The sequence below is a fragment of the Schistocerca cancellata genome, chromosome 3, assembly GCF_023864275.1.
Source record: "Schistocerca cancellata isolate TAMUIC-IGC-003103 chromosome 3, iqSchCanc2.1, whole genome shotgun sequence".
NCBI classification, from domain to species: Eukaryota; Metazoa; Arthropoda; class Insecta; order Orthoptera; family Acrididae; genus Schistocerca; species Schistocerca cancellata.
The window spans coordinates 297,217,981-297,243,214 of NC_064628.1; the positions used below are offsets into that span (position 1 = coordinate 297,217,981).

Sequence of the window (25,234 nt, forward strand, 5' to 3'; positions counted from 1 at the left end):
TTTGTAAGATACCTCAGCATCAAATTCTCTGAAGAGAGAAATCTTCTGTTTATTGTAAGTCCGTAATTGCCTAGTGACAGGTGACAGGATTGGGGAACCCAACTGAAGATATGTCTGAGAACTGATGATAGTGGCAGCAGAACCAGTATCCACCTGCATGCGAACATCTCGACCAAGTATTTGGACAGTGAGGAATAACTTCCCTGAAAGGGAAGAAGTACAATTGACAGACAACACAGAATCAGAATCAGCGCCATGTTCATGAACATCATGTATGCGGTCGGATTTGCACACAGATGACACATGACCATTTTTTTTGCATTTGTGACATACGCCCCAACGTTGTGGACAATCCTCTCGTGAATGTTTCGTAAAACACCGCAGACATGAAGGAAGTTGCCTTGGGTTTTGCTGCAATTTCTTAGAGGTTTGTTTACGGTTAGGCCGCGGCTGCGCTTGGGAGCATACTGTGGCCATGTCGGCTGGCGGGGACACGCCACACGCTTCGTCAACAGCGCACAGAAGTTGTATTTCCCTGACGTTACCCCATGCCTTTATTTGCGCTCCAGCGACGCAAGAAATTTCGAAAGACTGGGCGATGGATAGGACTTCATCTAGAGTCAGATTTGCCAACTGAAGGGCATGTTGCCTAACTTCTTTGTCAGGTGTCGACCGGATAATAGCATCCCATACCATGGAATCTGCGTAGGATTCTTTGTGAACTTCAGTAACAAATTGACACTTCCTACTGAGGCCGTGAAGTTCAGCAGGCCAAGCGTGATAGGGTTGATTCGGTTGTTTTTGACAACGATAAAAGGCAATATGAGAGGCTACCACATGCATATGCTTTTGAAAATAGACGGACAGAAATGAGCACATTTCAGCAAAGGACAGAGATACAGGATCTTTCAAAGGAGCCAATTGCGACAACAACCGATACATTTGAGGTGAAATCCATGAAAGGAACAGAGACTTACATGTTTGTTCATACACGACATGAAATGCCAAGAAGTGCTGTCGAAGACGTTTTTCGTAATCAGACCAGTCTTCCGCTGTCTCGTCGTAAGGAGGAAAAGGATGTAGAGACAACGACGAGAGGCGCCCTGCATTTGATGCTGTGACGAAATCACGAATTGCATTTGTGAGAAGCATTTGCTGTTCTATGAGACCTTGCAATAGTTGCTCTAAAGTAGCCATGGAAACACGTGGGTCAACGATGAAAAAGAAAAATTCACTACCTCGTCGCCAATTGTTATAACTTCCAGTTGAACAAATATATTTCAAGGACAACACAATACATGAAAGTCACAGATCAAGTAAACAGAGTAAGACGTGTGTCACTTTAACAGTCAAATCATAACTGAGTCCGAGTCTAGCGGCCGCTGGCTGGCTGGCCGCTTAAGAGGCGCTGCTGCTGCGTGGCTGGCAGACAGTGCCGCATGTAGAGGATGCGCGTAACTGCGCGGCGGCACTTTGAAAGATCGGCGAGTCACAACAATAAGGTTTTTCAGTATAAAATATCATTCACATGCAGCTTTCTAAATTGCAGGAAAATCAGTTCAAACCTGATTTCCATAAAAATTTCAGAATAGGTCACAGTCAATTTTCTAAAAGAAAATTTGTTTTCTGTGACTAATTTCAAACTAATCACAATTGGAAAGAGCATGTGGTCAAGCATCCAGAAAATCATTTTGAATTTTCCAATATGCGCTAACAATAACTGAAAATGACCGACAAGTTTGAGGGAATGGCCATGGCAACAGGCTATACCGCAGAAACCTGTTGCCCATGTTACACTGTGGTTTCCATTTTAAACTGACAAGTAATATCTCAAAATATTGTGTTGGTCCATGGTGATATTGTCACTACCTGTCCAAAATATGAACTGGCAACCCAATCGGTATAGGAGTCAAGCATACAAGCCACGAGTGTGTTTCTTTATCCAGGTTCTCAAGCCTGTAAATTGGTTTCTTAATTTATATTCATAAGCCAGGTGGTGTCACCTGTCTGCTTCAAAGCCATTTGCTAAGTACTTTATCTCCGATCTTCAAATCTATTGGGGTATCTTACATTGGTGACAAGCAAGAAGTAATATCAAATTTGATTTTAAACTTCTCAACAATGTAGTTTACATTATTTGAAATTTTTTAGCTAGTTTCTCCTGTACACTGTCTGGGAATTAATACTATCATACAGATGATGATACTGAAGGAAAAGAGGGCAAGGAAATGAGGTACCCAACAACTAGCCTGTCTTTTGGCCCAATAAAATGAAAAAGCTGGGCCTTGAGGATGTATAAATTTTATCAGAGCATCATTTTGTTCCGCTGATATGTCAATGTTGCCAACCCACTTTATCACATATACAAGCAATGTAATGGCCAAGTAACAACTCCAGTTTGGTTGCAAAAGTTTAATAGATCTTTTGGCATCAATGTTTGATTTGTTGATGGCCTCTGTAGGCTTGCATAAGTAGCCAATTGCTTGGTTGTGCCACCAATCCCATCAAACAGAGTTTTTCCATGGCTGGTGCCCAAAAATGTTCTATTCCATATAAATGTTAAAATCATTTTCTTATAATTTTTATATTGTGAGTCAGCAAAAAGTCAATCCATTTTCAAATGAACACATGTGCATGTACCATATCATTACCTAAAAAATGCAACAATGAACAATTTACAGCATTCCTCCATTAACATAATAAGCTACAAAAGGTTGTAATGTAGCTTGCAAATTTTCCCAATGACACCCATAACCAGCATCTTGCACAACAAACTAAGAATTTTAATAAGTCTTCAGTACATAAATTAGGAAACCAAATTACAGGCTTGGAAATCTGGATGAAAAAACCCATTGATATCTGGTACTGCACGGCCCCAATGCTGACTGGGTTACTGGTTCGTGACCCTGAATGGATAGTGAGAATGGTACCATGGATCAACACAATATAGTGAGATATTACTTGTCATTTTAAAAATAGAAGCCACATGTAATGTAACATAGGGATGAGTTCATCTCAAATCAAACAGGTCATGTCAATTTGTGGTCATGAATTTTTCTGTAAAAAATATATATTAGACCTCTATATCATATGTGTTAAGAAATAAGCTATTTTTGTTTTACCTTAATTTTTGTAAATGGTACAGCCCTCTGAAAAATGTATATTTTGTAAGTAACTCTTAAAACAGTAGAGTGGAAAAAACCCTGATAAACCAAAAGTACTGGAGACATGGCACACGTTTCGTGTCTAAGCTCCCTCTTAATGTGTTGAAATTTAGTTGACACCCACACATTTATGGGCTTCCTTTAAATTACAAATTTCAGGTGAAAGTATGAAATTTAAGTTAATTTTTCCACTTAAAAAAATCTAATTTGGAAAGTCACAGAACACTATCTTTTCTGTCGCATTACCAGATACTACTGATGTTAATATAAACAGTATCTTTTCTGCTCCAGCTATATGTATTATGTAAATATTTATTATTAAAAATGTAAAAAATTGTATTCACAAGTTTTAAATTATTTACTCAAAAACCTACACCTGAAAACTTTTGAGAATTACACAAAATATTGTTTATTTAATATGTTAGTAGTCAATGCAAACTCAGTGAGCAATATTTTTCTGTGTAAAGTGTTAAAAATTTTTCAACATCCTGCACATTTCGCATCACTGAATTTATAGTGTAAAATATGCATGCTGGTAACACTGTTTCCAGTTCTCTTCTGTTTCTAATAAATGAGTGCAAACTTGCAGATAAACAATTCTGCATCAAACTTTGTACTTGGTTTAAAATTTTTGTTAGATACAATGTCAGTGAGGAAACACAGTAGTGAAAAGAATGAGGTGTGTGGACTACGAAAACAGACACAAGAAGGCAGTGTTTAAGAAAAGTGAAAAGCACTTCACAGTTGTTAGAAATCTGTCAGAGGTATCTTGGTCCTCAAGTAAAGGTATTAGCATCACATCCATTGTGCATGGATTGCTGTACTCACTACAAGAAGAGATTTAGTGACAACCCACCTAAACGATCACATCACAGAATGTGAAACTGAAGCAGACAGTGCAGATGTTTATATTCCTGGGTGTGAAGTTGTTGATGTGTTGAATGTTAGCATTTCTGCTGTAGCCCCAACTATATCTCCCCTTAAATATCCAGGGAAGGTAAGAAGCACAAGAAGAAAACAGTATGTAAAAAGGAAAGTGGAAGAAATCGAAACAAGTTTTACACAAGCAACATCTTCAAAACTTTGTGAAGTGTATAATGTACATGCAATTTGTGCAGCACCTGAGGATAGTGATATGTGCACGAAATGTGATGTGCGGTTTCAAAACCTAAATACTGCTATCTCAGTAGCCACCTATACTGAGAAGGTACAGTTACTCACACTGATACCAGGTAACTACTATATGCAGCAGTTACAGAAATACATACTCACTTCCTCACATTATTTGATTTGAAAAGCTCATAAAATAATAAATGAGAAAGGTATTTGGGCATGCCCAGTTTCTTTCTGTGGGCATCTGTAGCAAGATGATACACGTACTGTTGCTCTGGATGATGACAAAGATTACAACAGGCAAAATCCTAACCAGGCTGATGCTATCTCTGTTAGTAAAAATAGTGAAAAAGTTAAAAAGGTAAAAAGATATATGACAAGATCAACAGGAGAAGCAAATCTCCTAATGAAAATAGAGAACCTGAATTTAAAAGTTGGTCTCACAAAATTCTACTACTTACGACCAAATTGAGTAAAACACCAGCCAGTGAAGGAAGTATGCACATGTATTTACTGCACAATTTGAAACTTGTTTGTTTCAACATAAGCAATGTCACAGGAAAGAAGTACATAGAGATGGACCTGATGCTTTTGTCTGTATGTCAAGAGTTGCAAGATAAATGTTGATTGCAGGAGTGTGCAATGTGTTCTGGTACTGAAGTGATGACTCTTGAAGCAGGACACCTTCAGGATACTGACACTGATGTAACCTGTGGATTGTGGTAGGGAGGAGAGTTGGTGAAGAAGACAGTAGAGGCAGAGAAACTGGTTACAGAGATTAGACATTGGGTCATGAAATGAGTAGCTCACCATCAAATCCAGAGGATTCAGATATAGATCATGGCAGAAGTAAAATCAGGCACATCCCAGAATATTGACACATTAGTTCTTCATTTCAACTTTGCTGAGAACTGGTCTTTTGCTTTTGAGAACAAAATTCAAAGTTCCCAATGGCACAGTTCACATTATCAATATTCACATGTGTTGCTCACTTCCTTGGAACATTACGCTGTTTTGCTATTGTCAATGATGATCTCATTCATGACAGTGCACATCCATGCTATGCTGTCAGCATGATAATTGATGACATACCCTCCAGAGGCCATGCATTTCCTAAACATGCGTATGTGACTGATGGTGCAGCATCTCATTTTAAAAACCACTTTCAGCTTTATGAGCTTGGTCAACACTGTAGTAAAGAAATTAAGACAAAAAATAGATATTTTCAGCAACAAGCCATGGAAAACGTGCATGTGACAGGGTAGAAGACCTCTGTACCCATCTTGCAACAAGAATCTCCAGCATGAAGCTATTCATGCAATAAGAGATACTACTGAATTTGTACACACCATACCAACATTAGTAACAAACATGAAACTCTTAATTCTAAATGAAAGTACATTATGGAAATTCCATTTAAAAAAGAGAGAAAGTGGTCTGCTATGAAGCCTGTGGTAGGAATTCAATCCAGTCACTACTGGGTTGCATCCCAGAGTGGCATATACATTGTAAGGAAGGTTCTCAACGAAATGCAGCCTATTACTGTGCGTGAAATGCAGAGGCCACAGTACACATTAGAAGACTTTGTAGTGAGCAACTTCATTTCTTGTGTGTATGACAATCACTGGTGGGTGGGACAGATAATAAGTGTCTCTCATGAGCTGTAAGATATAACCATCTCCTTTATGACTCCTCATGGTCTTGCTAATGCTTTCAAGTGGCCATCATCAAAAGATCAGTGTGCAGATCCCATTTCCCAAGTACTGCTCTTGTTGGATCATCCTTGTCCATGTGCAAATTCAGCTTGGCTATACAAGTTCCATGAGAAGCAGATGAAAAAAATAAAAAACAAATGAACTCTTTTCAACAGTGCAGTGTTGATTGTTACACTGTAGGCAATTTCAATTCATGGAAAGTCATAAGAAGTAAAATCATGACAGAAGACAATAATAACTATTGAATAATATAACAAGAAAAACAGGTATAAGTATTCCATATATCTCATTTTTGTTATAAAATGCTTTCAAACAAAACTATGAATTGCTTTTCCACTCATTTATAATGTTGTAAAGTAATTATTTTGGTTAATAAATACCAGTTTTGCATGACATTTACTTAAAATCAGTGATCAATTTAAATATTTAGTCCATGATTTTCTGACCTTGGGAGTAGAGCTAGGCCTACTCATAAAATTTCTCACATTTTGTACAGACAAGTATTGCTCACTCTGATTGTACTGTCCCTAAGCACAATGACCAACTAACGTATGATGAAACTTTTAGAACATTTAGGATGGGGGTTTTGGAGAAAATTGTTTCTAAAATAACCAAATAATTTCAGATTCTTTCACCTTTATGTACAAATATTTTGACAGTTTAAGAATTTCATGCATTAATGTCATAGCTGACAGTTAGCAGTCCTTCCACTTTATCATTTCTCAAGACAGTTAACATCCTGTGACTTTTCATATTTTAAAAACATATTTTTGAAATTTGCAAAAGTTATAAATTTTTATAGTTTATTTTTCCAAAAAAAAAAATGAAAAAAAAAAAAAAACAGAAGTGAGTATGTATTGATCACGTCACATAGTATTGGGAACAAAGTATTTACTGAAAATAAATTCAGATTTCTGTCACTTTTGGTTTCTTTATTCCAATTTTTCAATTTTTACTTTAGTTATTACATTTTCACAAATAACTCTCCTTTAGAAAGGTCTATAGCATTTTAACAAATCATCAGAAAATCAAAATACTGCAAAATACTGTAGTTTTGGAGAAGAATCATGTGGAACTTCAACATATATTTTTTTCAGCAAACTTTTAAATGGTGATATGACATGTTCACTCCTGATCTGTATGATTTGAGATGAAATCACCCATAGACAACAACCAGTTGCTGCAGTGTAGCCTGTTGCCAAGTTACATTCCTCCAAATCTGCCCATCATTTTCAGGTACTGTTAGTGCATGCTGGAAAATTGAATGTGATTTTCTGGGTGCTTGACCACATGCTTTTTCCAACTGTGATTACTTTGGAAACAGTCATAGAAAACAAATTTTCTTAAAGCAAACTGAATGAGATCTGTTTTTGTAATTTTTACAGAAATAAAGTTTAAACTGATTTTGCATGAAACTGAGAAGCAACTGATGTTTTATACTGGAAAACCTTAAGCTGCTAAATTGTTGCATCCAAAGTGTCATGTTTATCATGCCTTTAATCTATGATATATAAGAAGCCAACTTTAAAACTTTATTAACAACTACTGCTTGAGTGATTTTTTTTTTTTTTTTTTTTGGGGGGGGGGGGCATATAGTACATGTTATTTTGAATGAGACTGCTTTTGAAGCTTTAATTTAAAAAAATGGTATTTACAAAAGAAGTGTCACATAAAGACTATTTACACCATTTCACAAAAATCACCCCTTTTTCAACAAATTTGTTGATTATTGGAAAAGAGTAGGTGGATGTATTTTATATTCTACATTGTTGTGTTACCGGACTATTTCGTATGAAGTTTTATGTTCAGTGCATCTTTACTCTACAGGATATAAGAATTGGAATTTTACATTTTTTTCATGCTGCAATTTTTGCACCCAACTTTAATTCAAATAATGTAGCATTGCTAGCTGCATTGGATAATCAAATACACCTTGTTTTGTTGTTCAAACCATGATCTTTCTAATGAGCCTAGTTTGGAGAGCTTTATAGATCACAGTTTTCCGCAAAATCAAGTCTAAAATACCAAATATTTTACATTTTTCCAAAATCAATGTTGCACTTAAAATTATTCAGTTTTGAGGGTGGTATAAAAATTAAACTTATTATTTCAGAACTTTGTGTTGTTAGGTTCATGCCAAGTTTCTTGTTTGTCATCCTTTTAGTCCCCGGTTCATGATGCCTAACTTCGACATTTTCTCGGGTGCTGATTTTTTTGGGTGATTTTACATAAAATTTTCTGGCTGAATATCACTTGTAAAATAATTTTCACTATTATTTTATAAGAGAATGCATGAAGTTGTACAAGATGGCCAAATTTTCTATAAAAAAATATTGCCTGAGATATAACAGCTCAAAACCGTCAGAAATTCATGCTCACTCTACACAGGTCATGCATGATGTCAAACAAATGACTATGTCTCAGCCAGTATTGCTTCGATTAACATTAATCTTCACCAATGTTCACTGCAGACATGTGTAAATGTTCACATAAAATTTCATTGAAATCTGTGAATGACAAGTATGAAAATGTTGGAAATTAGGCGATTTCACATGGAATGACATGGGGTCTCTAGTGGAAAGACATGTCACATCGAAGCCCAGAAGCAGATCATCCTTCGTGCAGCTAATCTCTTTCAGTAAGGCTAAGAATTTGGCTGAGTTCTTCACATGATGGTTTTAGTGCCCCCAAGGATTTCAGCAGTGAAGCTAGATATATGGCCACTCCATACAGCATGTAGGGGCATTAACAGCATTCGCTACAGGACACATTGGTACACACTTCTTCATGAATTTTATGCAGTCCTTACAAGCATGGCCCAATGGCCTTGCCACAGTGGTAACATGGTTCTCATCATAACACCAAAGTTAAGTGCTTGGCTACCATTTGGGTGGGTGACCATCCGGGTTTGCCGAGCACTGTTGGCATGCGAGGTGCACTCAGCCCTTGTGAAGCCATTTGAGGGGCTAATTGATTGAGAAGAACATGCTCCAGTCACAAAAACTGACAACAGCCGGGAGAGCAGTGTGCTGATCACATGCCCCTTCATATAAACATCCTGTGAAGCCTGTCAGCTGAGGATGACACAGTGGTCTGTCAGTTCTGTTGGGGCTTCTGAGGCCTGTTTGGACAGAGTTACAAGCATGGACGTGCTGGAGCCTTTGGATGGAACCACTTCATATCTCTTCTCATTAAAGCTGACTCGTGGAGGAAAGCTCCTGTTTATATTGTCATCTTTGGTGCTGGGTCTCACTTAGTTTCTGATGGTAGTGATCAGCAAACAATCTTTCCTTTGTCAGCAGATAAGAGTGCCGTGTTCTCTCTCTTACCAGTCTTATTGCAATCCATTTTGTTGATCTCATATTTGGTTTCAAAAGTTGGGATTCCAAGCACATTACTGAAATAGGACATTATTATTGATGCCAAAGGAGGAATCCATGTCCTGCCATCAGAGATGGTGAAGTAAATAATGTGGGAAATTCAGGATCATAGATAAATCCGACTTTCAAAACCAAATATGGCAGCAGCAGAATGGAGAACACCAACATTACTAATGATAACACAATAGTCCTACCAGCTGACAAGGGAGATATGAGAGTACTATTGTGTGCTGATGACTACCACCAGAAAATTAGCACACTCTGACTTTTCAGCATTTCCCACTGGAGCTGTTGGAAATACACTTCTCGGGTTTGCAGCAGGATAACACTGCCCAAGTCCCACAATATTTCATCAATGCAACTGTTCAAAATTTTCAGGTTGCGGTAGTTTGCTGTTGCCAAACTGCTGCAAGCTGCAAGGGATGACAATCATGTGGCAGTATCTAAATTTATCTGGCCAGAATCAGGAAATGTGTGTGCAAGGTGAATTACATCTTTATGACGCACTGTGTCTGGCTGTGAATCAGAGGTTCTTGTTTCTCTTGTTTTAATTTATTGGCAGTTAGTGCTGGATTACAAGCAGTGCTTAGTTGAAAACCTGGATCCCTGTTGATAGACTTGTCTCCCAGAGGAATATGTGCTGCCTCCTTAAAAATACAATCACAGAACCATGATACTGGTGATACAACTTCACTCTTCTCATAAAACATGAGACGCCCTGTATTCAGAGAGTGCTCTGTTACTGCTAATTTATTACGTTGGCTCAGATGTGTGTGACAATGGTGTTCATCACAAAAATTTTTACACCATTAGACATGTCCATTCACTATAAGATTTCCATTGGAATGGGATCATATATATGACATTCTTTCTAAGGTCAGGATTACCTTTGACAAAACCAACGAATTCCTCAATTTTGCTGGTGGATGAAAACCACAATTGATATCATGTCTCTTAAGGCTTATTTCTATTCTTGACGACATGATCAAAAGACAAGATACAAAGTGAGGTTTACATACACCAGCAAAATTGAGGAATTTGGTCAGAGACATTCTTGGCCTTAGACAGCATGTCGTATATAATGTCCTATACCAATGTGGGAAATCTTACACTGGGCAGATATATTGGTTGAAATGTGCACGAATGTTATGCTAAACACCACTGTAAAGCAAGCTGGGCCAACCTGGTAAATCAGTGCGAGCGGAGCATTGTCTGAACATGAGGCATTGCATGTTTAGTGATAAGACTGAAGTTTTATCCTCAGTATCATCATTCTGGAGTCATGTTTTTAAGGAAGCTATATGTATTCTTAAGGCAGACAATATTATCAAGAGGAATGTCGGCTTTCAAATAAGCCCAGCCTGGAATCCAACACTGACTGCCATTAAATTAAAACAGAAGAAATAAGAACCTCTGATTCATGACCAGATGCAGCACAGTGTAGGGCAGCACAGTCACTGCCTACTTTGCACGTGCCAAAGCCCTCTCTTTGGCTTCTGGTAGGGGGTTACTACAAGTGCTGCTTTCATCCAACTGTGAGTGCCATACAGCACACGCTTATTTCCTGCTCCCGGCCTGATAAATTTCAATGCTGCCACATGATTATCATCAGTATTGTCCTGCAGCAGTGACAACAGCAACAACCACCACCTGAAGATGTCGAACAATTATACCCATGAAATATTGTGGCACTTGCACAATATTATCCAGCAGTAAGACCAAGAAGTGTATTTGCAATTGGCACTCTCATACAGGATCTCTCATACAGGATCCAGCCTACAGCATGCTGCAGCCGGATTCAACACCAAAGACGATAAGAAAAACAAAAGCTTTGCTTCATGAGTCAGCTGTAAAGAAAAAAAGATAAGCACCAGCTCTATTGACATGCACTAGCACTTTTATGGACTGCCTAAAATTCATTCCTATAGTAAACACAATTAATGCACCCACATATGGAGTGGCCAAGTAACTAGCCTAACTTCTGAACCCCATAGTGGGACAATCCAGTCATTACATTAAGAACTCGGCCGAATTCATGGCCCTGCTGAAAGAGGTGTGGCTGCAGAAGGATGATCTGTGCTGAGCTTCAATGTAACATCTCTTTTCACGTGCATACCACTTCAAGGCAGCTCGGTACACTTACCAGATAAATTTGAGCCCCAAACAGTGAACCTATTTGCACATATACTCACCGCAAGCTACTTCACATGTAGTGGAGAATTCTATAAACAAGTTGATGGAGTAGGCATGGGTTCACCACATGGCGCTGGGATTGCCAGTCCCTATACAGAACACTTAGAGGAGATGGCACTAAAACTGTGTGACTCACACTGAAAAACTTCTTCCATTGGGTGGATGACACCTTCGTCATGTGGGAGCAGGGCGGAGAGGCCCTGAATGAGTTCCTAGACCACCAGCACATCCATCAAAACACAGTTCTCAATGGAGCTAGAACAGAATGGAGTCTTCCATTTTTTGAAATCCTAATGAAGAAAAGCAGACAGTGCCCTTGGACATGCAGTCCACAGAAGAAGATCCACACAGATATGTACCTTCATGCAACAAGCTGTTGTCACTGGCACAGCAGTACATTGTTCCAACAACTCTAGATACAGGGCATGTGCCATCTGTGACAAAGGCAGCCTCCCAGCAGAGCTGCAATGCCTTAGACACGTGTTCCACCAAAAGAGCAGACTAGACATGCATTGACGAAATCATATGATACAGCCATCTGCAAAGAAGGGGGAGAGAAACTGGTAAAGAACGAGGAGGAGAAACTCACCTTCATCCCCTACAACAGACCTCCCTAAATCAAAATTGCAAAAATCCTTGGAAAAAAAACATCAAGGCCATTTTTGACTGCCACAAGAAATGAAAGATGTGCTTGACTTGATACAGGGTAAACTACAATCATAAAGACCCAGTACATACAGCATCCCCTGTGAGTGTGGCTGCCAGTTCAAAGAGCAAACACAGCACTCAATCTTGCAATGCTGCATGGAACATGTTAGCTGCATATATCTGTGGCATAAAGATACATTATCAGAGGCAGAAGATAGCCTCAGTGAGGACAGTGACTTTTAGGAGAGCATCACCAAAGAAACTGCATGACAGTCTCATCAACAGGGACAAGGGATCATAACTAAGTTCGGCATGGAATTCTGCACTATTAGCTATACGCCAATAATTTAACGCTTCATGAGTCAGAGCAACACTGAATGCACTGAGAGTTGAATGGCAGTTCACACCTGCACAACAGGATGCCGACACCTGTGCCTGGAGAAAGGGGTGGGGAGAGCCAGTCGCCGCTCGGGTATATTTATATAGCATGCCCCACACAATCTTGACATTCATCAGAAAATGGTGAGAGTAACACTCATCAAAACATCATGGAATTTCTACACAGCCACTTGGAAGGAAGCCTGAGGAGATTTCATCAGTGGGCAGCAATGACAATGTGATTTGAATAAAGGACCTTAACAATGTAGGATGATTGTGTGACTTTACAATACAAATAGCCATATCATAAGAGTAACCACATCAGAGCGAGTAGACCAACATGTGGTTCCTGAAGCGGACCATTTAAGCAGTCACAGAGGCACCAGTCTGTATGACTGACTGAGATGCCCTAGTGACATTAGGTGACATGGCCTTGCTGCATTGGCACTGCTAACGGCCAAAAGCAAGGGGAAGCTACAGCTATTATATTTGCTGAGGACACGCGGGTCTCCTGTATGGATTAATGATGATGCCATGTTCTAGGATAAAATATTCTGGGGGTAAAATAGTTTCCCATTCAGATCCCTGGCCAGGGACCACTCATGACATGTTATCAAGAGAAACAAAACTGGCATTCTACAGGTCAGAGCACGGAATATTGGATCCCTTAATGATGTCGGTAGTTTGAGAATTTAGAAAGAGAGAGAGAGAGATATGCTGAAGTCAGATATAATGGGATTATATCCACTATTCTGTGAAGTCCTCTTCATCTCTGTATAACCACTGCAACATACATCTACTTGAATCTGTTTCCAATAGTCCAGCCTTGGTCTCCCCCTACAGTCAACAGTTGTTCCACCTACACTTACTTCCACAGCCGAACTGACTACTGTCGATGCCTTCTTATAGATAAGCCAAGCCACAAATTTCTTTTCTGTTTTTTTCCCCCCAATTTGATTCAGTACCTTCTCATCGTTATTCAATCTAGCCATCTGTGCTGCAGCCTTCTTCTACAGCACCACATTTCAAAAGCTTCTATCCCCTTATTCCATGTACTGTTCATGCTTCACTTCCTTAAAAGGCTACACTTTATATAAATACCTCCAGAAAATACTTCCTGACTTTTAAATTTATATTCAAAGTAAGCAAATTTCTCTTTTACTGATATGTTTTTCTCGCTTTCCTTGTCTGCATTTTATATCCTCACAATAGTACCACATTTCAAAAGCTTCTACCCTCTTCTTGTATGCACTGCTTAATTCCTCCTTGAGTTCCTTTACTACTTGTTCAATGTGCAGACGGAGTACCACTGAAGAGAGGCTATAATGCCATCTCTCTCGTTTCTTAACTGCTTCTTCCCTGGAAGGGAAGGCAGGCTGCCTTCTGTCCAAACTGCAGATACAATTTTCCGGAAACCCAAAATTATCTTCCCTGAGATCGCTTTTACCAACTTTTTCAACTGTTCTGTAAATAATTCATGTCAGTATTCTGCCACCATGACTTAATAAAAAGTGTTTGATAATATTCACACCTGTCAGAACCAGAGTTCTTTGGAACAGGAATTATTACACTCTTCTAGAAATGTGAGGGTAATTATTTCTTCACGAAAGGTGTCAATACTGTTTACTGCCCACACAATGAGTCTCAATTAACCAAGTCTCAAATGCAAAACACTTAAAATGGGTTCATGACGCAAGTGCCAATTTCAAAATCTACTAAGTGTGAAGTACATCCTGTAGTGGAATGAGGAGAGAATTTTCTGGACTTCATTCTAATCTTTGATGAGACTTGGACAGTTCACCCCACACATAAAAATAAATGTCAATCAATGGATGGCTTCATACACATTCAGCAAATAATGATGGAAAAGTATTTAAAAGTTCAGTTTCATACTGAGGAATGATAACAGCCACTTTTCCTGGCAGAAGTCTATTCCTAATCGAATTTTTGTCTGTAGAAGTTACTATCAATATTGATATTTTCTGTGAAACACTTCATTCAACTGTTGAAAATAAAGAGGAAGGCACTCAGGAAATGTGCAGTGCTACATCTGACATACAATCCATAATATGCATAGTGTAAGAACTCTACACTGAACTTTGGCCGTATATCTACCCCCTTCAGCAAAATAAATCGGCAGTGGCTAAGCATCACATTTCCACTGTCAAATGTCAACAGATCAAACACAGAAAAATTATATACAACTAAAAATAATATTTATATGGCTACATTGTGACTATATACATTTTGACTATATACATTTTTTAATAGAAAGAGTTCTCAAGGAGAAACATCTTTAACTCTGAAAACACTTCTGATATCTGTCATACATTTTACTTCAACATCGGTGGATTCTTGAAAGCTGCATATTTCACCCCTTTCTACACCAAAGTTAGATTCATTAAAGGGCAATACAGGTCTTTTTTCCATTAAGCATATGGACTTGTGAATATTTCTATTACTCTCAAACTTAGATGGATTGTTTGATAACAAATTTCATAAATGCACTACAAGGCTGTTGTTGATACTCCCAGCTGCTTAAACAGATAGATGCAGGATGTTCGTATGTGAACTCCACCCGTAACTCTTAATCATGTCCTTTTGTGTAATGAATACTTTTGGACCAAGCAAATAATTACCACAGAATATTATCACATAAGGAATCAATAAATGAAAGTATGCAAAATATGTTAACTTACTGATTCCTATATCCCTAAAGTCAGCAATTATTCTTATGGTAAAAGTCGATGAACCTTAACATTTTACCAGGTTTTCATTAATATGCATACCTAAAAAATTTAATAATTTTCAATGCTCTTTACTATTTCTTGTTGATATAATAGGTTAATTGGAGGCGAGATATTTTTGACAGTACAAAACTGGATGAACTATGTTTTGTCAATGACTAAACCTAGTCCATTTGTGCAAAAACAATCAGTAACTTTCACAAATATATCATTTACTATTTTGTCTGTTGACCCCAGTTAACCCTGATTCTTTGAAGAATTCAATTCCCATGTATAAAATAGTTTCAAAATTCCAATTATTTCACAAATGAGTCAATATGGTAATATTTGACATTTAGCACATAAGTGAAAAAAAGTTCAGAAAATGTATAAAAATTATGTTTAAAGTTTGCTGGATGTTGCCAACTGCTCTTATTATCAAACAATACATGGGTACATTCTGGATAATTTGTGCTCAGTTTTAGCATAATGCAGATGAATCCTGAGCTTGCTTATGTTTCATGTACCACTCATTCATTACAAACAGATCTCAAGATAACTCATTTTTTCTACATGCTATCTGCAGATGTCATTTGCTGTGATATATTTTGATTATTTCACCTATTTAGGTGTTTGCACCAACAGTCAATGTATCAAACTTGGGGCCTTCATGTACTTTTCACTTATTTTACATTTTTATTGTATTTGGATATTTCAAATAGTTACTATTTTTGTCCTGAATTTCCTCCTTTTTTTTGAGATGATCCTGTTCAGAAAACTGAGGGAAATTAATGGATCTGAAGTACTTTCAGAGGTTTTTGAATGTGTGAAGATGGTTATTCGGATATTCCTAGTGAGAACAAAAATCCTGATGACTATGTGAATGAATGCCTTTATGGTTCTGAGGACAATTCCACTGAAAGTGAAACTAAAGAAGTGTAGTGGCAGTGTTATCAAGTGATTCTGACCATAATGATGAAGGCAATTCTGTTCTTGTGACTGATTCGTTGTGTCTTAATGTTCTTGATTCTCACTTGGGCACTGACTATGCCAGTTCTTGAGTGAGACTCTAAGGACATCTTCAGTTTGTTAAGCAAAATTTAGTTTTTCACGCACCCACCGTTTTTGACTTCATATCTCCTGAACTATGTGTCATAGAATGATATAATTTTGCAGATACATTCCGTGTGTTATGAGTACAGTTAGTAGTGAAGTAGTAATAAATTAAAACATGTCTGATGCGATAGTTTTACCTCATGAACAGTGAAAATACAGTAAGCGATAAACTCTTTTCCTTTCAGCATTTTGTGGAGGGTGTGTGAGAAAGAGTTCCACAACGGTTTGAAATTGTGAGTAAAATTCGTTCCAAGCCACCAAGCGGTCAGTCTCAAATAGTAGATGAATATAGCCTGAGTATTTGCGCATTGTAAGTTATGCTGTCTCAAGACATATACACAGTTTGTAACTCTAATATTTGTCTTACTATGTTGAACCATTCACATAAGATTATACCTCTAAATAAGGAGATTACATCAGGATTCTAAATTTTTGAAAATAAAATTTTTTTTGTCCCTGGAAGCTGTTAGTAAGTAACCTGCAACTAGGACTGGATTCCATAGCCCGGGATAGTCGTTTAGTTGGCTTCACGATGATACTTGTATCGTCTGCAAAAAGGGATAATTCAGCCTCTTGATTCAAATACAATGGAATATCATTAACATGAAGCAAGGAAAGTGGTGGGTCAATGATTGACCCCAGTGGGAGTCCCACTGTAATTTCTGCCTATGCAGATGATGTGGCATCCCTCTGTGTATTACTCAAACATCCTAAGATGACTCAACATTCTGTTTCTTAAATAAGAACTAAACGAGACATTTGTTGAAGTACATATTCTGTAAAAGCTTAACTTCTATAATAGAAGTTTGTGATTGACACCTCTATGTCAATATACATACCGTGCAATGCACTGTACGGTGAGTGGCAGAGGATACCCTGTATCACTACTAGTCATATTTCCTGTTCCATTCACAAATAGAGCAATGGGGAAACAACTGTTTACATGCCTCTGTACCAGCCCTAATGTCTCTTACATTACATTCATGTCTGTAATGCGCAATGTGCTTTAGCACCAGTCAGTTTTAAATACTGGTTCTCTAAATTTTGTCAATAGTGTTCCTCGAAAAGAATGTCGCCTGCCCCCAGGGATTCCCATTTGAGTTCCCAAAACATCTCTGCAACACTTGCATGTTATTTGGATCTACTAGTAACAAATCTAGCAGCACACCTCTGAACTACTTTGCTGTCTTCCTGGTACAGCTCCCAAACACACACGCTGTACTCAGGAACAGGTCAGTCCTAGACCTGGTCTCCTTTACAGATGAACTACACTTTCCTGAAGTTCTCCCAATAAACCAAACTCAATCATTAGCTTTCCCTAATACAATCCTTAGTTGCTCGTTCCATTTTGCATCACTTTGCAAGGTTACATCTAGATATTTAATCAACTAACGCTGTATTTGAACACTACAGGTTTGTTTTTCTCACTCATCTGCATTAACTTATATTTTTCTACATTTAGAGCTAGCTATCAGAGAGAAAATGGAGAAAGAGGGAAAGTATGAAATGATGTATAGACTGGCTAGTGAGATTAATTTTTGAATGTAAAAGAAAGAGGAATAACATGGAAATAGAAAGAGTGGATCGTACTCTAGCAGAAGACCCACAGGAGGTTTTGAACAGATGGCAAGAATATATTGAATGTCTGTATAAGGGGGATGAAATGCAAAGCGAAATTAAGGTTGAAGAGGAGCAACATGTGCTGGAAGATGAAGAGGGATTCACCATCTTGGAAGCAGAAGTAGAAAGGGCACTGAAGGAGATGAAGAATAGGAAGGCACATGGAAATGATGATTTGCCAGCAGAACAGTTGAAGAGTCTGGGAAACAAGGCAAGAAAAGAAATAGTCTACCTCTGTAGCGAGATACATGACAAAGGGGAATGGCCTGAGGACTTCGTTGCAACAGTTATGATACCAATAGAGAGAAAGAGAAATACTAAAAGATGTGAAGAGCATTGGACCATCAGTCTAATTTCTCATGCAGCTTAAGTCTTGCTGATTGTGTTGAATAGAAGGCTATATGGCAAGCTGGATAGAGGGATTGCAGAGGAGCAGTTTGGGTTTAGAAGAGGAAAAGGGACAAGAGATGCTATTGGCCTGTTGAGAACTATAGGGGAAAGATATATGGAAAAAGGTACAGAAATCTTTGCTGGTTTTATAGATTTAGAAAAGGCTTTTGAAAGAGTTCAATGGAACAAGCTGATGGATATTTTGAAGAGGAAAGGAGTAGATTGGAAAGAGAGATGACTGATACAGAATCTATATTTACACTGGAAAGTAAGGATAAGGACTGGAAATGAAATGTCAGAAGGAAGCAGCATTGGACGAGGTGTCAGACAAAGTTGTTGCCTTTCCCCACTGTTGTTCAATGCGTACCTTGAAGAGATTATTGTGAAAGGCTTAGATGGAAAAAGAGGAATATGTATTGGTGGAAAGAGAATAGAATGTATAAGATTTGCTGATAACATGGCATTAGTGGCAGAAAGTGAGCAGGCAGTGAATAAGATGCTGAAAGACCTGAATGAAGCTTGTGTGGAATATGGGATGCAAATAAACACAGTAAAAACAAAGAGTACGGTCAGCAGTACAAGACTATTAAAATAGGACAATCTACCATTAGCCAAGTAAGTGCATTTAAATATCTTGTAAGCACAATAACTGAAGACTTGAGATGTCACCCGGAGGTGAAAACTCGAATTGCCACAGCAAAGGAGGCATTCAACAGAAAGAGGAGACTTTTATGTGACAAATTAGATAAAGGTCTAACGAAAAGGCTTGGCAAATGTTTTGTCTGGAGTGTGGCACTATATGGGGGAGAAACATGGATGCTGAGACAAGAGGATGAAAAAAGGTTAGAAGCATTTGAGATGTGGATGTGGAGGAGAATGGAGAGAATAAGCTGGATGGAAAGAGTGAGTAATGAAAGAGTATTGGAAAGGGTTGGCAAGAGAAGATGTCTGCTGAAGGTTGTATGAGAAAGGAAACAGAACTGGTTGGGACATTCATTGAGAAGGAAGTGCTTGCTAGCAGATGCTTTGGAAGGATTGGTTTGTGGGTGAAGACTGAGAGGCAGAAGGAGATACAAGATGATAGATGACATAAAGGGAAGAGGAAATTATGCAGACTTGAAGAGGATGGCAGAAGATTGGACAGCCTGGAGAACTACCATGTGAAAACCTGCCTTTTGGCAGAACACTGTTGATGATGATGATGATGTCATTCTTCACACCAAATAGAAATTTTAACTAAGTCGTCTTGTAACCTCCTACAGTCGTTCAACTTTGTCACCTTCCCATGCACTACCGAATCAACAGCAAACAGCTGCTCACCCTGTCCACCATATCATTTATGCATACAGAAAATAAGAGTGGTCCTATCAAACTTTCCTGGGGCACCCCTCACTATACCCTTGTCTCTGATGAACATACTGCTGAACACTCACCATCTTACACAATAAGTCTCCAAGCCACTCACATATCTGCGAATCTATTCCATATGTTCATACCTTCATGAACAGTCTGCAGTGGAGCACCATGTAAAATGCTTTTAGGAAATCTAGGAATATGGAATCTGCCTGTTCCCTTTCATGGAATATCATGTGGTAAAAGGTCAACTTGCATTTCACATAAGCGATGCTATCTAAAACTATGCTGATTTGCGGACAGAGGTTTTTATGTCTCAAAGAAATTTATTATATTAGAACTGAGAATATGTTCAAGAATTCTGCAGCAAACCAATGTCAAGGATAATGGTCTGTAATTTTGCAGGTCCACTACTTTGCACACCTTATGTACGGGTGACACCTACACTTTTTTCCAGTCATTTAGAACTTTGTGTTGCGTGGGAGATTCATGACAAATGCAAGTTAAGAGGCCAGCCAATGCTGTAGAGCACTCTTTGTAAAACTGAATTGAGTTTCCATCTGGTCCAGGTGTCTTATTTGTTTTCAACTCTTTCAGTTGTTTCGCTACACCAGGATGCTTATTACTATGTGTATGGAATGGTCAAATGACGGTATGTTTGTATGATACTCCTGCATAAATGATTTTTTAAATGTGAAATTTAAAACTTCGATTTTCAGAACAGAAGAATGGCATATTTCATTCTTTTGTGAAAACACCCTGAGTTAATGATGCATTACGTAAGTCACTAGGAATGTTGCATATTATAGGATCATAAATTTTTTAGTTGTTATTGGAGGTATATCCACCCCATATGAACTTCAACTTTTGGAGTCATGATGACCTTCCGTATTTCAGATGGAAATGTGAGATCAATTTTTATTTCTCTAAATTTCCTCCGCATTGCTTCTTCTGTATACTTTTTTGCTTTCTCTTCTGAACTATTTTTATCAATTTTCTCACCTATTTTTAAAATCTAATTAAAAATATCTGTTATACATGAACTGTATTTTGTAGTGTTGCCACTCTGTTTAACAGAAATCGTGTTATCTTGCATGCCATTTGTAATCCATTTTCTGAAACATAAATTCCAAAACAAGATATCACTGTGAATTAGCATTATGACAGCTTTATATCTCTCTGTATAACCTCATCATCCTACACCTCACTGTACTGTGGGTGTATCTTCATCACCAGCAAAGCTTTCAAAAAAAGTGAATTGTTTGTTGGCAAAGTAAGTGCATTTATCCTCTGTTGTCCATTGCTCAGACTACTAAGACTAATGTGAAGCTATATATAACACATCCCACAATAGAAACAACTGCTACCGTCAGTTCTTATTTACACCATTTTTGTATTTTATGTAAAACTTTTAAAAATAAACAACCCTTTCAGATTCTGAACATGACTTCATTTATTTGCAGTCGGATAAGCTATCCATTGCACCACTGAATGCATGCTGGATGCACCATCTCGGCTGAGTGTCTTCTACTGAAGAAATCAGCACTAAGTTTTGCCAAGAATAATTTTATTGTACTTTGAATCATAGCTCTTGACTGACAATCAACAATCTATTTATAATATATGAACAGATTTGCAAAGGTTCTTCAAATACTTAGTTTTGGGCAAGTTTAATGATGTTGCAGGCAGCAGGGAAAAGAATGCCCTTCACTGAATATATTGCCGCTCTAAATGGGTGGAGCATAATGCATCAACTTTTGCAAGGCTTCCATTATCAGTGTTCACAAAATTCCTTTCTATTGTTACTTGTAACTGTGTTTTCCATCACTAAATAGCTAAACTGTCTGCAGAAAAAGTATGTACAAATCTCGTGATTTCAGCTAATGCTCCTTTATCTCCTATAATAAATGCTATTTAATTGTTAACCAATCAGAACAACAACAATCTGAACTGTATTTTTAACACAGGAAAATAATGAGGTAATAAGTTTGCCCAACTTACCTGTGGGTTGCAGTAATTGTAGAGCTGCACCACAACAAGCAAACACCAGAAAATGAACAGCTGCTGCATTAGATAATACTGCTGCCACACAATTACAGGGACATAAAAGACACGTCCCCCAAAAACTACAAAACGATAGAGATGGACAAAATGTGCAAACAAATCTGGAAGTTTCACAAGTACATAACTAAGAAACCATACTCCAATAGTAATATTTGCACAGAAGTGAAGTGTAGGGAGACAATATACTGGTGCCCCCACAATTCGGGCTGATGGTGGCAGAGTATAGGCAGCTAGTAGGGTGCGATGGCTGTTCCCTTCCAAGTCCAACAGTGATGTTATGGCTGCCGACACACATATGTGGAACAGCAGTGCTTCAAAATTCCGTGTGGAAGTGCCAGTTTCAGCTTCATTTCCAGGTTCTGACGTCTCCTTAATCACATAGTGAAGTGAATAAGCTTTAGAGACAGCAAGCAATGTTGCACTCAAGAGATGCATATAAAATGTGATTAGGTGCTCCATTGGTAGTGTTATCATGATCAGTGCCACAAACACAACTGTAAATAAGAAACATAAGTGTAAGTATTTCAACATTTCATAAATGAAATGTATTTGAAGCCTTACTAGTATTAATTTCTCAGGAAAATTATCTACAGCCAGTGTAATGTAAGCTTAAAAATTTTCAGTCTTACATGGGAAATTTAAGTGAAGGAAGGATAGTGCTCACTTTACTATATGCTTTGCACAGCTTTACATCAACTTAATAGTATTTAATTTCCATCATTAGTCCCTGGATAGTGAATTTACTAACAAGGGAACCTCCCCATCGCACCCCCCTCAGATTTAGTTATATGTTGGCACAGTGGATAGGCCTCGAAAAACGGAACACAGATCAGTCGAGAAAACAGGAAGAAGTTGTGTGGAACTATGAAAAAAATAAGCAAAATATACAAACTGAGTAGCCCATGCGCAAGATAGGCAACATTAAGGATAGTCTCAGCCCAGGAACGCCGTGGTCCCGTGGTTAGCGTGAGTAGCTGCGGAACGAGAGGTCCTTGGTTCAAGTCTTCCCTCGAGTGACAACATTACTTTATTTATTTTCGCAAAGTTTTGATCTGTCCGTTCGTTCACTGACGTCTCTGTTCACTGTAATGAGTTAAGTGTCTGTGTTTTGTGACCGCACCGCAAAACTGTGCGATTAGTAGACGAAAGGACGTGCCTCTCCAATGGGAACCGAAAACATTTGATCGCAAGGTCATAGGTCAACCGATTCCTCCACAGGAAAACACGTCTGATATATTCTATACGACACTGGTGACAGCATGTGCGTCACATGACAGGAATATGTTGTCGAATGGCGAATGGATAAAAAGATTCTTCTACCATGCCCGATTTAGGATTTCTTGTGGATGTGATAATCACTCCCAAAAAAGTGATGAAAACATAATGGACGAACAGATAATAATTGTCTGAAAAAAAAAATTAAAATTTTTCACTAGAGGGCAGACCTGAACCAAGGACCTCTGGTTCCACAGCTGCTCACGCTAACCACGGGGCCACAGCTCTCCTGAGCCTACACACTCCTTGATGTTGCCTATCTTGCACATGGACTACTCAGTTTGTATATTTTACTTATTTTTTCATAGTTCCACACAACTTCTTCCTGTTTTCTAGATTGCTCTGTGTTCAGCTTTTCAAGGCCTATCCACTGTGCAACTTATAACTAAATCTGAGGGGGGTGCGATGGGGAGGTTCCCTTGTAAGTAATGAAAGGAGTACCACATTATAAACCAAGTCTATGATATTAATGGAACCTTCTCTCACTTCTTCACTGAATAATTTCATGTTTGAGGTTGAAAAAACAGCAAAATTAATTGTTCCACTTACAATTAGAGGAACAAAATGCGCAGTTACTTGCTTTACAACTTTTAAAACTCTATGATGATATCAGCAGTAAATAGATACTATTGATAAATGAAATGATCCAAATCTGCACTACATAAGAAGACATTAATACGTTTTTATTATAAAAGAAAAGGTCATGCCTTTCCCATATTTATACACACTGTATCATTTTGATAAGCACCTTTTCTCTTTTCTACAAACTTAAATGATATAAAATGCTGCTAATCATAATTACAAGAAAAGTATACAAATAAGAGCTTATGTAGCAGTCTAAAACACAGCTGTATGTGGATACCAGTGCTCCCAGTTGGTGCACATTGACAGGGCAGAATGATACGTATATAGCTTCTTTTCTGTGTTTACTTCATAGATTCTTACTTAAATTGCGTGTGAGTTTTGTATAGGAGGTGTAATTTCGAGTTTTAGTTACTGTAATCGTAAGTTCAGGCAGATTGTAGCGCAGTCATTAGGCATTTGTACAGGTTAGTTCATACATTCTTTGCATGTTTCCCTTGCATTATCTAGGCATGGACTAGTGTTTCAGTAACTGTTGTTCAACATCGATTAGAATGGACAGGGACTGTGACTGCTGTGTTCGGATGAGGGCTGAGTTGGCATCCCTTCGCTCACAGCTGCAGGCGGCGCTGACTTCAGTCGCGCAGCTTGAGACTGTTGCCAATGGGTACCACTGTGGGGAGCCAGACTTGGGTATCACGGGGATGTCAACCTCGTCCCGCCTGTCCCCAGATTGGTCTGCTGCTGTGGTTGCCCCGGTTGCTGCCCACAGTTGGGCTCAGCCCTTGCCTGTGGTTGATTGGGAGGTCGTTCCAAGGCGTGGCAGGCAGCGAAAGATGTCTCCGGAGGCTGATCAGAAAGCCTCCCCGGTGTGTCTGACAAACAGGTTTCAGGTACTGTCTCTGGCTGAGCCAGATGCAGTTGCCTGCCCTGTTTCAGAGGATGATTCTCAGCCTTCAAGGTCTGGGCAATCACAGAGGGTGGGCTTATTGGTAGTTGGGAGCTCCAATGTTAGGCGCGTAATGGGGCCCCTTAGGGATATGGCGGCTAAGGAGGGGAAGAAATCCAGTGTACACTCCGTGTGCATGCCGGGTGGAGTCATTCCTGATGATATGGAAAGGGTCCTTCCGGATGCCATGAAGAGCACAGGGTGCAGCCAGCTGCAGGTGGTGGCACATGTCAGCACTAATGACTTGTGTCGCTTTGGATCTGAGGAAATTCTCTCTGGATTCCAGTGGCTATCTGATTTGGTGAAGGCTGCCGGTCTTGCTTACGAGATGAAGGCAGAGCTCACCATCTGCAGCATCGTTGACAGAACCGACTGCGGACCTTTTGTGCAGAGCCGGGTGGAGGGTCTGAATCAGAGGCTCAGACGGTTTTGCAACCGTGTTGGCTGCAGATTCCTTGACTTGCTCCACAGGGTGGTGGGGTTTTGGGTTCCGCTGAATAGGTCAGGAGTTCACTACACTCAGCTGGTGGCTACACGGGTAGCGGAGGCTGTGTGGCGTGGACTGGGC

General features: G+C 38.8%; 1 protein-coding gene across 2 annotated transcripts in view; it reads right to left on the bottom strand.

The window, feature by feature from the left end:
- The window catches only part of LOC126174997 (RING finger protein 145-like), a 195,814-nt gene that overhangs the window by 130,010 nt on the left and 40,570 nt on the right, over positions 1-25,234 (bottom strand). For both annotated transcript variants that reach the window (XR_007535506.1, XM_049921484.1), the window contains one exon: positions 21,798-22,354. Coding sequence is in view for 1 of the 2 variants with exons in the window: in XM_049921484.1 (XP_049777441.1) it covers positions 21,798-22,354 (557 nt within the window). In the remaining variant the exon portion in view is untranslated. The remainder of the gene's footprint in view (positions 1-21,797; positions 22,355-25,234) is intronic.